This window comes from Nyctereutes procyonoides, unplaced genomic scaffold, assembly GCF_905146905.1.
Source record: "Nyctereutes procyonoides isolate TBG_1078 unplaced genomic scaffold, NYPRO_anot_genome, whole genome shotgun sequence".
Lineage (NCBI taxonomy): Eukaryota > Metazoa > Chordata > Mammalia > Carnivora > Canidae > Nyctereutes > Nyctereutes procyonoides.
In genome coordinates, this window is record NW_026575022.1 from 983,254 (window position 1) to 997,941 (window position 14,688).

Consider the following 14,688-nt stretch of genomic DNA (forward strand, 5'->3'; position numbering starts at 1 on the left):
GGAATATTTTACATGTCAGAGCTTTATGCCATCAAATCTCAATGTAGCATTGATATTAAGTAGTGGAGATTTAAGAAATCACTGACTTGCAAAGATAATCTGGGGGAAACTTAAAAAATTGGGACCTTCAAAATCCTCAAAACAATTTCAGGAGACTTCTTGGTAGGGTTTTCACCGTGATTTCCGTTGTCAATGTAATTCTGGAATTGAATCCCAGGAAACATTACAGTATTTTGAATCTTACATAAGATTAAACAAAAATAATAGAGTGGAGGCATATTTCTGTAAGAGCAATAAATACATAAAGAACAGTAAATGGGTGGCTGAAATCGATAGTTCATGACCAGTTCATTGGGCTTTAAGAAATGTCATTCTGGGGATCCCTGGGTGGCGCAGCGGTTTGGCGCCTGCCTTTGGCCCAGGGCGTGATCCTGGAGACCCGGGATCAAATCCCACGTGGAGCTCCCGGTGCATGGAGCCTGCTTCTCCCTCTGCCTGTGTCTCTGCCTCTCTCTCTCTCTCTCTTTCTCTCTGTGACTATCATAAATAAATAAAAATCTAAAAAAATAAATTAAAAAAAATAAAAAAAAGAAATGTCATTCTGAGAAGTCCAGAAAAAAAGAAGACACACTTACTTAAAAAGTTTTGATTGAGGGGCACCTGAGTGGCCCAGTGGGTTAAGCAGCCAACTCTTGATTTTAACACAGGTCATGATCTCAGGGTCTTTCTCTAAATAAATACATCTTTTTTATGATTTTATTTATTTATTTCAGAGAGAGAGAGAGGAAAAAAAAAAAAAAACGTGAGTTGGGAGAGGAGTAGCGGAGAGGCAGACGGAGAAGCAGGTTCTCCCCTGAGCAGGGAGCCAGAGGTGGGGCTGGATCCCAGGACCTGAACTGAAGGCAGATGCTCAACCGCTGAGCCACCAGGCATCCCTAAAATAAAAAAAAAAAATCTTAAAAAAAAAAAACTTGTAATCTAGTAATAATTCACAGGTAGATCAGTTTAGATAAAAATTATACTCCCCATGTATTTGAGATACAGACAAGGAAATACATTAATCTTCCGTTCAAGCCATTGCCATAGAAGTTAAGGTGCAACACTGTCGAGGCAGAAGGAAAAAAAAAAAGACATAGCTCCCGAGAACCATGCATCAAGATTCTTAACATAGTGGCTCAGTCGGTTAAGCGCTTTGAGCTCAGGTCGTGATCCTGGGGTCCTGGGGCCGAGCCCCGTGTCCATCAGGCCTCCGCTCAGAGGGAAGCCTGCCTCTCCTTACGCCTCTGTCCCTCCCTCCTGCTCGTTCTCTCTCTCTCTCTCTCTCAAATAAATAAAATCTTTTTTAAAAAAAGAATCATAGAATAACGAAGCCACGATCTGTTCCCTCGGCTGCTTACGCTTGCGAGAGCGGTACACGGAAACCAGTGAAAAGCGGTGGCGTGTGGAATGCAGCGCTCACTGCAGTTCAGAGTGTGCACATGGCATCCTGTTCTAGAAGGGAGCGGCTACATGGTGACATGGCTTTGCTGTGTTTTCTCCACAAGGAGCTCAATGCCAAGGAAAGCTGTGAAAACAGGAGCTGGAAATTTCATCACACTCTAGTGCCAAAATAATCTAAATCTTCGGAGGTTTTTTCCCCTTACGAGTTGGTGCAAATTCAGATGTATATGTGGAGAAACGACACTGGGCCACAGGATGGGCTTCTGTAAATCCTGGGAGGGGGAAAAAAAAAAAACAACGGATTTTTATTCCTAGTGCATGCATTCCCTAACATTCTGAAATCTGCTTTACATATTTTCAAAAATACATTTTCAAAATGACCACAGGCTTTTAAAACAAGTCATTTTGTTTGTAGCTTGCCGACCAGGTTTCTACAAGGCCTCGGACGGTAACATGAAGTGTGCCAAGTGCCCTCCGCACAGTTCCACCCACGAAGATGGTTCCGTGAACTGCAGGTGTGAGAATAATTACTTCCGAGCAGACAAAGACCCTCCATCCATGGCTTGTACCCGTGAGTAGTTCTGCTGCAACCCATGCTTCCATGTTTGGTTTATTTTGTTGTTTTTTTTTTTTTCTTCTTGTTATTGTGCCTCTTTATTTTTATTTTTTTAAAGCATTTGGCCCATTTCTTTCCGTTATCCACGTGCAAACTGAAAGCTTCCCTTGCTTCACTCCCCACGCTTCGCTCACCACACATGCGACACTCATCACGCAACACGAATGAGTTTTTAGAGCACTTCCTGCGGCAGGACCCCCAGAAAGAAAGAGAATTTTCTTTATCTTGGTTTCCGTCTTGTGTTACATTTGACAGGATAGGGAGGCGACAGCTGTGGGATCTGCGCTTGTACATTTCTATTCCCTCTTGTTACATGCTGGTCATAGGTCACAGGGAAAAAGGACTGAGATTTATAAAACTAATAGGAAAGTTTTCATAGCTATCCGCAAGGGCATTGAATTTAGTAGTGAATTCCCTTGCTGGCCTTGGGGAGCGGGCCTCCAGCCTCGAGCCAGAACTCCCCCGTTCGTGGCCCAGGGAGGCCCGCGCTCTTGAACCCTTGCGTCTATAAGCTCGTGGACCCCCCAAGGACGAGTGCAGTGGGTAATAGAGGCAAGATGGCTATTTAGCTCCCTCGGTGCCCCTGTAGGTTATCTACGGCCCTGGGAGTGGAAAGCAGCAGTGAGGCTCATCAGTCCTTGTTGAACTGCTTTGCAGGACCTCCGTCTGCACCAAGAAATGTCATCTCCAACATCAACGAGACCTCGGTCATCCTGGACTGGAGCTGGCCCCTGGACACGGGAGGCCGGAAGGATGTCACCTTCAATGTCATATGTAGGAAATGTGGGTGGAACGTACAGCAGTGTGAGCCGTGCAGCCCAAATGTCCGCTTCCTGCCCCGACAGTTCGGACTCGCCAACACCACGGTGACGGTGACCGACCTCCTGGCTCACACTAACTACACCTTTGAGATCGACGCCACCAACGGGGTGTCAGAGCTGAGCTCGCCTCCGCGGCAGTTCGCCGCCGTCAGCATCACCACCAACCAGGCTGGTGAGTCCACCTGGGCGCCCGCCCGCCCCGGCTCGAGCCGGGGAGCCCTGCCGACTGGCGGAGTGGAAAGAAGGGTGGGAAAAATTGCTGGCAAGGGCCCCAGCATCTTCTTTTCTGACCCATCTCGGCAGCGAGGCTACCTTGAATAACGGCACGCACTTCTCCGGGCAGGCATAATATACGTATTAGATCAGTTTGAACTAGTTTAATCCACTGCTTTTCAATTTGGGATCTTTAAGTAATTGGCGCACCGGAGATGGTACTTGTCGGGGCTCCTTGGGACGTTGGGATATTTTTAAAGAGCTTGTAAAAGGCTATGCAGGATGCTTAAAATTAGAAATCTCTTTACCTTAGTTATAATTATACCTTATTTTTATATCTTTATTCAATTATTGTATGCTCCTCGGAAGCCCTGAGTATCACAGCTCAGAGATAATTCTCTGATTAATTAAAAATAAGAAAACGAACACATTTTATTTGATAGGAATGACTTGTACTTAAATATTCAAAGTATCGAACTTCCAGAGAAGCGTAGTGACAGGAGGTCTTGGTGGAGAACCGTTGATGTAAAACTATCACAAATGTAAGTCACTTTTGCATTTTGCACTGACAGATTTTTTTTTTTTTTCCAATTAAAACAAACTAGTCCGTCGGCAGGTGCTAAGCCAAGGCCCTGGAACGTGGACTGGAAAAATGAGACGACAGGCAGGCCTCAGTTTTCTTTATCTGGCCTCCGCCGGGTGTTTTCTGGGCGGCTGGCGCATCTCTTCCCCGGTCACCTTACACCTTCCCTGCTTTCCCGTTTTCTGGGAACCCTTATGACCTCTTTACTATCGCTTTTGTTTTATTTTGTTTCACAAATGGAGCAGAGTCCAAAATTGTTTCTGAGATTGTAGTTGTGATTGTGTCCAACACGGGGAGGGGTGTAGCAGACAAGAGCCGCGCAGGTGGTGACACCGGCGATGAAGAGGCCCGTGGCCCCGGTGGCCCACAGGCCCGGCGGCGGCGGGGCTGTGATCCTTGCACACTCGTTGCTCCAAGGTGCGACCTCGGGGGGCCTCCGCCGCCAGCGAGCAGTCAGGGCCCATCATCTACACACAGATAAATGGTGGAGCCCAAATGGGGGTAGTGGGGAGCCAGGCTGTGCCCTGAGGAGGCTCCGGCTGCAGGCACGGGGTTCACCCTGGGGCTGGAAGTCGGGACGCCGAGTCCGCCTCGCCTGCCCCCTGCCTGGGACTGTCTGCTGGGACTGCCCTCTGCCCCAGCTGGTGGCAAGTGTCCCGGAGGGTGTAGAAAGGGTGGGGAGCCAACTCGGGTGTCTCTAACTGACAAAGGCCAGAGCAGCAGCCCAGGAACTCGCCGAAAGACGCCACCTTAGGTTCACCTGGCCGGCAGGTGCCAAGAGACGTCGCCCAGCTGGTACCCGGGGAACCGGCACCCATGGGACTCTGCTGGCCGCTCGGAGCGGTGTCTACACTAGTTCAGAGCCCTTCTAACTACCCCTGCGGGTCCCCGGGCGATCGATCGTCTCACTTTCTGATTCCGAATCCCTGTGCTGTTCCTTGTTTCCTCCTCTGTCGATGCAGCTCTCACACCTTTACACCCTGGCATTGGGTGACAAATGCACTTTCCTTGCGGGAGACACGGGCCTTTGAAGGAAGCTGAACCATGATTCAACTCTTGCGTCCTGACTCTGTGACCCCCCCACCTCGAAGCTACATCCCATACCGCCGACAGATGTTCTTGCTTCACTTCAGCTAATGGTAGTTAAACTTTGTGACTAATAGTATTTAAAACACTGGTGACTTAGATTTGCCCAGCGGCCTTCCAAGAGCAAAAAAGATGAGTGATGCTGTTGCTAAATATTCCCTGATTACAGCTTCTCGTATTCAGTGAACCAGGGGTTTTAAGAAATCGTAATTATGTGGCAAATGGCTTTCCCGAATCCTATATTTCACACTGATTTACTACCTTGTTTAAAATAGGAGCATCCATCTGCGTTATAATTATCTCCTAAGTCAAACAGAAACGTATGAAACAAGCAGGAGCTCCTTCCTTCCTGTCTTATCATTGGCCCCTGGCTCTCAACGCGCATCCATCGGGAAGCTGACAGTTCCAGATCCCTGGGTCAGGGCGACCGCCAGCAGCCGAGACACCGGGAAGTAAATGGGGTTGGAGCTTTGGCCTCGCAGTCACAAGTCACAGGGGAGACACACACGGCAGGGACCACAGCAGCTACTCCCTCTAACCCCACTATCGTTTGGGGTTTTGTTCGTTGGTTTGTTTTTTAGGGAATCACACTTGTGTCCACACGATGCAGCACTAGGCATTTGATGTATTCACTTTGGGGTGTCTGAATCCTGCTCTGTGCCTGGGGTGGGGGAGACCCTTGTTGGGGCTCCACACCCCACAGTTGGAGCATGAGCAGGATCAGGGCCAGGCGGCGGGGCCAGGGAGCCCTGCCTGCCTCGTCTGGCTGCAGTTCCACTCCTGTGCTGGATAGTGGCCGGCCGCCTTGAGAACGGGCTCCCGCCGGGGCAGGGGCTGTGAACGTGGCCGGGGTTCAGCCCTTCCACGCGGCGTGCCCGTGGGGTCGAAGCCCCGTCTGCGCCGACAGCCGGCGTCGCGGAGTCGCGGGCCTGGGAAGGCGCAGCTTGGTGCCAACGCCGGTCCGCGGTTGCTTCCTCGAGGGTGCGGGTTTGCCTTTCAGTCCCGGAGATCGCTGTCCCCTGCTGGGACACCTGCTGGGATACCGTGTGGGATACCTGGTGGGACACCTGCTGGGACACCTGCTAGGACACCTGCTGGGATACCTGGTGGGACACCTGCTGCGACACCTGCTAGGACACCTGCTGGGACACCTGCTAGGACACCTGCTGGGACACCTGCTAGGACACCTGCTGGGATACCTGCTGGGACACCTGCTGGGATACCTGGTGGGACACCTGCTGGGATACCTGGTGGGACACCTGCTGCGACACCTGCTGAGATATTTGCTGGGATACCTAGCTGCTGGTTCTCAGCCCCCATCACAGATGTGCCCCGTCCCTCCATCCCGTAGCACTACCATGCCAGACTGCGGCAGAAGCACCAGGACAGGTTGTGGGGCTTGCACTCTGATGTCCACCTCACCCCCGTTTCACAGCTGGAGACACTAAGCCCCACAGGCTTTTCCAGCATCCCACCAAGATCCCCACCTCCCATTTCCATCCCCAGCCCCACCTCCATTCCCTGCTTCCGTCCTCATACTGTTTCTGTCGTCCTGTGATCCATGCCACGAGCTACAGAAGTAAATGCTGAGCCGTGGAGAGGAGAGGGACTTGCTGGAGCATTCGCTCTAACCTGTGCACCTCTAGTACTTGGTGCTCCCTCTCAGTCATCTGCCCCGGGGTTGCTCAGGGGTGGTCTCACTACACCTCCCTTACCATCCCTACTCTTCTGCAAACCCAATCTCGTCTTTTGTGCCCTCATTCTCCACAGATGATCCTCCCTCTGGGATACTGTGATTTACAAGAAGAAATGATGTATTTGTTGTTGGTCCCAGGTCAGGGCACAAGGCTCCTTAAAGCCCCTAGAACTTCCCAAGTGATCAGAGTACTTAAGGTGTATGTTGTTGGTCATAACCCCCTCCCACAGGGCCTGCATTTATGTTAACAGGTTGGCTTTTGGAAATCCCATAAGGACAAGGTGGGGTGGGGGGATGGCCAGATAAACCAGACCAGGGATCAGAAGGTGGAGACGGGCTGGAAACACAATTCAGTCACCAGGGGCCAAGGACAAAATCACTGTTGCCTACGTGATGAGCCTCCTTAAAGGGTGAAAAGATAGGATTCAGAGTGTGTCTGGTTGGTGCTGTTGGGCAACCCGTCAGGACAGAGGATGGAAGCTCGGTGGCCCTCCCCTGCACCTGCCCCCAGTTGGATCTGTGTGTGGTGGGCTGCTAACCCCGTAGGCCCAGTGCTTCCTGCACCCAAGAGCTGCCCCAGCAAACTGATGGAGCCCAGGGAGGAGGTGGTGGGACTGTGACCCACAGCTGGTGGCATCAGAGCCAGGCTCCAGATTGACCTGGACTCAGGCTCAGCGACTGAGAGGAGGGCAAGGGGACGGAGCCCCAGCCTGGAGGACCGGAAGCTGATTCCAGGTAGAAGGAGAGGAACTGAATCCAGGCACAGGACACCCAGCTCAGGGCCTGGGGAAGTCCTTCCATGCTGGTAACCCGAGGGGAAGGGGGCTGTGAGGGGAGTGTTGACGTTGGAAGACACCCGGGTGTGTTTCCCTCCTACGCTGTCCTCACGCAGCGAGACCACAATGGGCAGGAGGAAAAAGTAACTGCTGGCCTTCCTCGTGCACTGCCAGCCCAGCTCCCTAGGCCTCCGGTCCTCCCGTGGTCCCTGCAGATTCCACAGCCTGTGCAGAATGTGCCCAAGCAAACCCCTTCCACATCCCCAACATGCGGCCTCCTGGCTCTTTGTTTTTTGTGCAGTTATAGAGGTTTCCCTCCATCTTAGCGGAGGTTCCGAGGAATGAGATAACGGGAGGAGTAGTAAGACACACACACCAGGGTGTCGGTCTGCAAGGTTTCATCCTGTTTCTCTCTGAATGTTCAGTCTAAGGTTAGTTTGGTGTTTTGTTTTGTTTTGTTTTGTTTTGTAGGGTGATCCTTACTTCTTTTGTTCCCTCATTCATACTAGGGCTTGATTTCTACCTTCACACAACAGCAAGTCCCTTCCTGGAAACCAGTAATAATTTCCTATTTGTATCTTTATGTTAAATTGTTAGGAAGAATATAAATTTCATGGGGCGGTGGACCCTCTCTGATGTTCACATTTGTTTTTGTCAGACTCGGAAACAGTGCCTCCTAGCACCTTAAAATCACTCAAATGTTGAATGAATGAATGAATGAATGAATGATGGAAATTTCTACCATTCAAAAATTAAAATATAATCTCCCTCAAACAACTTCCTCTCCTTACTTTCTTCCTCTCTGCCAAGGTAACCACCATTCCCCAGTTCACCAGATTCTAATCTAACACTTGGAAGCATCTTTGGTTCACCTTCTACATTTAAGAAGTTGTCACATGCTACTGATTCTTCCTTTCAGTTGTGTTGGATCCTCATACTTTTTCCTCTGTTTGGAGTGTTCATTTCTAAAATTCCTGGTGAGAGCATTTATGAATGAATGATGTGATGAACTGCAACAGTCGTCTTTTAGTTATGTTGAGATTCCAAGATAAAAAAGAGTAGGAACTAAAATGTATTCATTTAAATAAAACCATTTTACTGCTTAGCAACTTAGATAGGTGTAAAAAGGGCTAATGGGTCAACAAGTACATTGAATGCCTCTTTCACCTCATGTCATATGTGCTCCAGCCAAGTATAGAATCAAAAACAATATATATGGAACAAATGTGTATAAGACACTATGTAATTACGTTTGGTAAAAATTTTAGGGAAGCCCTTGAGGAAGAGTTAAAAGTACTCTGAAAAAATAGAAATAAATCAGATATAAGGAAAAGAAGTATGTAAGTCATATCACAGTACTGGAGTTGAGTTCCCTGAATGACAGCAAGGCTAGGCTGGGAGGAGGAAAGTGAACTTGAAAAAGGGTCACAAGAAATCAGTTTGGATCGTCAAGGACGGCCAACCAACCTGAAGGTCACATGATAGGGTTTTGGATGAAGATAAAAACACTTTGAGTGGGAGGGTAACTTCATTCAATTTGTGTTTTAAGTAGCAATATTGAAAAGAGCAGGGATTAAAGTCAGTAATTAAAATTCTTAGAATTTGACTGACTTAATTGTAATGAAAGAACAAAATAAATACCATCATTGGGCTTATATGAGAATTCACGTTATCTGCAATTATTGTTTTCAACTCTCACATGGCATTTTAAAACTTTCAAGCTATAAACTTCACCCCCCAAAAAAATAAGTTTTAGGGATTTTGGCCTTTTTCTCCTTGGATTCCTGATTGCCAGATCGTTGACCCTCAAGTGCCATCCGTCCTAGAATCACTGGATCAACTAACCTTAACTTGACACTTGGGTGAATGCCATCATGTTTCTCTCAATTGATGTTAGTTGTTCCTCCACTATCTGGGCCCTGCTGTTGCTCTAGTATTTCCCTTTTCATTATTTCTCCAATATTAATTTATTTTTTCTTTGCTCCAGGCATGCACATTAATATTTTTCTCTAGTTCTGTGTAAACTTATTTTTTCTTTATGAACATGATCCTGACCCCGATGCTTACCTAGAGAGAATGGAACTTGCCCTCATCTTTCAATTTACCCTAGTAGAGCTCTGCGTGTGTGCATACAATTTCTATCATAAGATGTGTGAAAGTACTACAGATGTGACAAAGTAGTGTGTAGAGCACACATTTTGTGCTTAAACCCTTGTCCAGATCCCTCGGAAGTTAACATTTTACCATAACGGCTTTATCATTCTCTCCCCTCTTCTCCTTCTCTATATATATATTCATTTCTGAACCTCTTGAGAGTAAATTGCACATGACGCGCCCCTTTGCTGTTAGCTTCTCCGTGAAAATTTCCTAAAAACACTGTGATTTCTTAGAACCTGAGTACATTTCTCAGAATCAGGACATTCACATTGTTCCCTGCTATTATGTCAGATACTTGTCAATTTTGTCAAATGGACCACTAAAGTCTTAGTGATATTCTGTTTAAGTTCCTATTTATAAAATAGCTCGTGTTTATAATAATGAATAAATTAAAATTTTTCCTATGAATTAAGTCAGATAAGAAATATGAAGGGAGGGGAATCCAACACTGATTTGTAGGACTTTCTAGGTGCTGGATTTCACTCTGCAAATTTCATGGCTGCCACACCATTAAAAAAAATAACAGCAAAATAGTATTATTGAAAAGAAAAAAAAAACTCAATGTAGCCGTATTTGGACGTCCTATTGAAGGACCACTAATTTATGCAAAGGAGGATAACATCTTAGAGATCATCCAATATAATGAAAACTTGCCCGCCCTCCACTTTACACGGTATGGATTCTATCATCCACTTGATCTGATGATCAAAGACACATATCTTCTTTTCATCTGGTCAAAAATCAGTATCACGTGAAGGCATTGACCTAGAAATCCAATTATAATTTTTTTCTCTCTCTTTTTTTTTTTATGAATTTATCTTTAGTAGTGCTGGGACTACAAATCAGAGCTTCATTACTAATATTAATCAATCCTTAAGTGTACCTTTAAGTGTACCTGTCAACTTATGTCCAGTAAGGGATTTTAGAAGCCTTGTGGCCAATAGTCGTGTGGCTGCTACCGCGCGGAATGAAGCAACGGTGCCCCTTAGTAGAATCAGAAATAGGTTATCTTTAATACATCTTGAATGAGCGACACGTCCTTTCAAAAAACAAATCCCAGGGATCCCTGGGTGGCGCAGCGGTTTGGCGCCTGCCTTTGGCCCAGGGCGCGATCCTGGAGACCCGGGATCGAATCCCACGTCGGGCTCCCGGTGCATGGAGCCTGCTTCTCCCTCTGCCTGTGTCTCTGCCTCTCTCTCTCTCTCTCTGTGACTATCATAAAATAAAAACTAAAAAAAAAAAAAAACAAAAAACAAATCCCAGATCTCTATTCATTCCCTTTGGCTACGTTCAGCATCTATCCTTTTTTTGTTTTGTTTTTAGAAGATTTTATTTATCCATTCATGAGAGACACACACAGAGAGAGGCAGAGACACAGTCTCGGGAGGAGCAGGCTCCCCGCAGGGAGCCGGACGCGGGACTCGATCCCGGGACCTGGGGTCACCGCCTGGGCCGAAGGAAGGCGGCGCTAACCGCTGGGCCCCCGGGCGGCCCCTGCCGTCTACCCTAATGTTTTACATGGAGAAAACAGATGTTGCTAAATCTTCTGTATTCCTGATTCTGGAGCACACGGACTGCGTGCACCTCGCTGTCCCACTGGCGTTGGGAACAGCAGACGTGGCTGTGACGGGGGGGGGGGGGGGGGGGACACTTAGGTCAAAGATCCAAAGGAGCCTGGAGGTAACCGCCGTCTGCGGGCCTGCAGGCGCTCACGCGGCCGGATCCCGGTTGCACGACCCCAGAGCTCCGGCCCTTAGCTGCCCCGGGATGTTCTTTCCTCCGTCGCTTTGCACAAAACATAAGTAACACTGGAAAAAAAAGAAACAGGTAGAGATGGTTGTCACACTGCCCGAACTTCCTGCCTGACCGCCCGCCGCACAGCTCACAGGATACTGTTTTCTTTTGAAATCAAAAGAAATCAAAAGCCCACGTGATTCGAGCCCTGCGGGTAGGAAGGGGAAACCTGAATTGCCTTCTTGGAGAGCTCTCTCTCCAGGTCTTTCTTGTTAAAACCAAACAAAATGCCTGCATTCCTAGAGTGTGTTCACTATTAATCAGTGCTAATTTAAAGATATTTATCTTAGGGGCGTCTGGGTCCCTGAAGCATCTCACCCTTGTTTCCAGCTCAGGTCATGACCTCAAGGCTTCCTGAGACCACGTGGCCTTGGGCTCTGTGCTCGCAAGGAGTCTACTGGGAGATGCTCTCCATCTGCCCCTCCCTCCACTCGTTCTCTCTCTCTCAAAGAAACAAATACAGATTTGTAAGTAATAGATAAGAAGCATTTATCCTGGGGATCCCTGGGTGGCTCAGCGGTTTAGGGTCTGCCTTCGCCCAGGGCGTGATCCTGGAGTCCCGGGATCGAGTCCCACGTTGGGGCTCCCGGCATGGAGCCTGCTTCTCCCTCTGCCTGTGTCTCTGCCTCTCTCTGTGTGTCTCTCATGAATAAGTAAATAAAATCTTTAAAAAAAAAAAAGAAAAGAAAAAAGAAACATTTATCTTGATAATTTATTATGATCCAGAAATAACCTGTTACTGGCTTTTATTTTTGTTTCACTAGGAAAAAAATAATGATAACAAATCAAAAGAAAGGAAATCCTTGGTCACAATTTTGTTCAATAACCAACTTTAAGGGATGGGCATAAAGGTCACAGTAGGAAGAGTTCTGGAATGTGTGTCCAAAAAGGTCCTCTGTGCTCCCAATCTTTGGCTTGAGCCTCTGAATACAAGGTCACTCCTCATAGCAATTGTTTTGTCTTTTTTAAAAAACTAAACACTTGGGATCCCTGGGTGGCGCAGCGGATTGGTGCCTGCCTTCAGCCCAGGGCGCAATCCTGGAGACCCAGGATTGAATCCCATGTTGGGCTCCCGGTGCATGGAGCCTGCTTCTCCCTCTGCCTGTGTCTCTGCCTCTCTCTCTCTCTCTCTCTCTCTCTCTCTATCATAAATAAATAAAAAAAATTTAAAAAAATAAAAATAAAAAATAAAAAACTAAACACTTAGACTAAGTAATTTCTAAGTTTGATAAGGAATTAAATTAATACAGAGTGTATCATGTACTCGTGGAAAAATAACCCAGTGTTTACTTACAACTGAAACAAATATGATCAGAAAAAAAAAATAGTATTTGAAAGGCAAAAGTGGTGTAGGACAGTGTCAAAGTCCAATTGTGAATCTAGGTGTTGCCACTTTTTTTTAATGTTTTTGAGGAATTTATTCCCAATTCCATTTAAAAACTAAATTAAGGCAGTTATTTGACTCACCTGCAGTCCTTGCATCCTTTTTGAAATAGATACAATACTACAATACTACACACACATTGTTGTGAGGAGTAAGTAAAAGAAGGTACAGCATACGTAACCGTGGAAGTGCATAAATAAGTCATTGTGCCCCGTCTCCCGTGTAATCATACTGATCTTGCTTTGTCTAGGGAAATATTTTTAAAAATGAAAAAAATATATTTGAATAAATGTTAAAGTGTGACATCGACCTCTGAAATATTCTACCTAATGTGAATGGCTGAGGCCCCAATTTTTTCTAAATCATAATTCATATATGTTGAATGTAACAAGTCTCAGTACACATAGCCATTCTTGCTCCTCCTGTGAGACACACGCACATCTGTGTGTATGCTGGCTTTGAGGCACCAACGAGAAGATCTGATGGAAATGTGACTATGGCAGTTGGATATATTGGTCTACTGTGTTGGTACTTGAGCTAGAACAGAAACATCCATAAAATAAAAGGATAGGTGGGGCACGGGGGGCAGGGCTCAGTCAGTTAGGTGTCCGACTGTTGGTATCAGGTCAGGCCTTGGTCTTGGGCTCCGTGCTGGGTGTGGAGCCCACTTAAAAATAAATAGATAAATAAAATAAAGGGATAGGTAAGAATAATAAAATGATAATCAGGCAAAGGATGTCCATAATAATTAAAGAAAAGAAATGGATGGAGATATAGGAAGAAATGAGTGACCAAAGAATGTATATACTTTTTAAGTTTTTATCTTAATCACAGCTGGTTAACATCCAGTAGTATTACATGAGTTTCAGGTGTAGAATAGAGTGATTCAGCACCTCCTACCATCGCTCGGTGCTCAATGCAACAAGTGCACCCGTTAGTCCCCATCACCTATTTCTCCCGTCCCCTCTCCCACCTCCCCTCTGGTGACCATCAGTTTGTTCTCTACATTTGAGAGTCTATTTCTTGATTTCTTTCCTTTCTCTCTCTTTTTCTCTTCTGCTCATTTGGTTTTTAAATACCACATGGGAGTGAAATTGTGGTGTCTTTCCCTGATTTATTTCACTTAACGTAATACTGTCTAACTCCATCCATGTCTTCGCAAATGGAAGGATGTCATTCTTTTTTATGGCTAATGTTTGTCCATTATTTGTCCCTTCTTATTTGTCCCGTCATCGGTTGATGGGCACATGGGCTGTTCCCACAGTTTGGCTACTGTGGATAATGCTGCTGTAAACATATGGTGCACGTATTCCCTTTGAACTAGTGTTTTCTAGTCTTTGGGTAAATAGCCAGTAGTAAAATTGACAGACCTTAACTTCTTTAGGAACTCACATAATCTTTTTCATAGTGGCTGCACCAGTTTGCATCCCCACCAACAGTTCAAGAGGGCTCCTTCTTCTGAACATCCTCTCTAATACCTGTTGTTTCTTGTATTGTTGATTTTAGCCATTATGACAGGTGTGAGGTGATATCTCACTGTAGTTGTGATTTGTAGTTCCCTGATGATAAGTGATGATGAGCATCTTTCCATGTGTCTGTTGGCCATTTGTTTGTCTTCTTTGGAAAAGTGTCTGTTCATGTCTTCTGGCCATTTTTAATTGGATTATTTGTTTTTTGGTTGTTAAGTTTTTTAAGTTCTTTACAAAATTTGGTTACTTACCCTTTACCATACCCTTTACCAGATCATTGGCAAATACCTGCTCCCATTCAGTAGGCTGCCTCTTAGTTTTGTTGATTGTTTCCTTCACTGTGCAGAAGCTTTCTGTTTTGATACAGTCCCAATAGTTTATTTTTGCTTTTATTTCTCTTGCCTTAGGAGACATATCTAGAAAAAACGTTGCTATGGCCGCTGTCAGAGAGGTTACTGCCTATGTTCTCTTCTAGGATTTTGATGGTTTCTTGTCTCATATTTAGGTCTTTAATCCATTTTGAATTTATTTCTGTGTCTGGTGTAAGAAAGTGGTCCAGATTCTATTCGGCATGTGGCTGCCCAGTTTTCCCAACACCATTTGTTGAAGACACTGTCTTTTTCCCATTGAATATTCTTTCCTGCTTTGTCAAA

General features: G+C 46.2%; 1 protein-coding gene across 1 annotated transcript in view; it reads left to right on the forward strand.

Annotated features, from left to right (window-relative positions):
• EPHA3 (EPH receptor A3) overlaps positions 1-14,688 on the forward strand; it is a 321,670-nt gene that overhangs the window by 202,095 nt on the left and 104,887 nt on the right. Inside the window, exons 4-5 of the mRNA XM_055342322.1 lie at positions 1,856-2,011; positions 2,714-3,049. Coding sequence (XP_055198297.1) covers positions 1,856-2,011; positions 2,714-3,049 — 492 coding nt within the window. The remainder of the gene's footprint in view (positions 1-1,855; positions 2,012-2,713; positions 3,050-14,688) is intronic.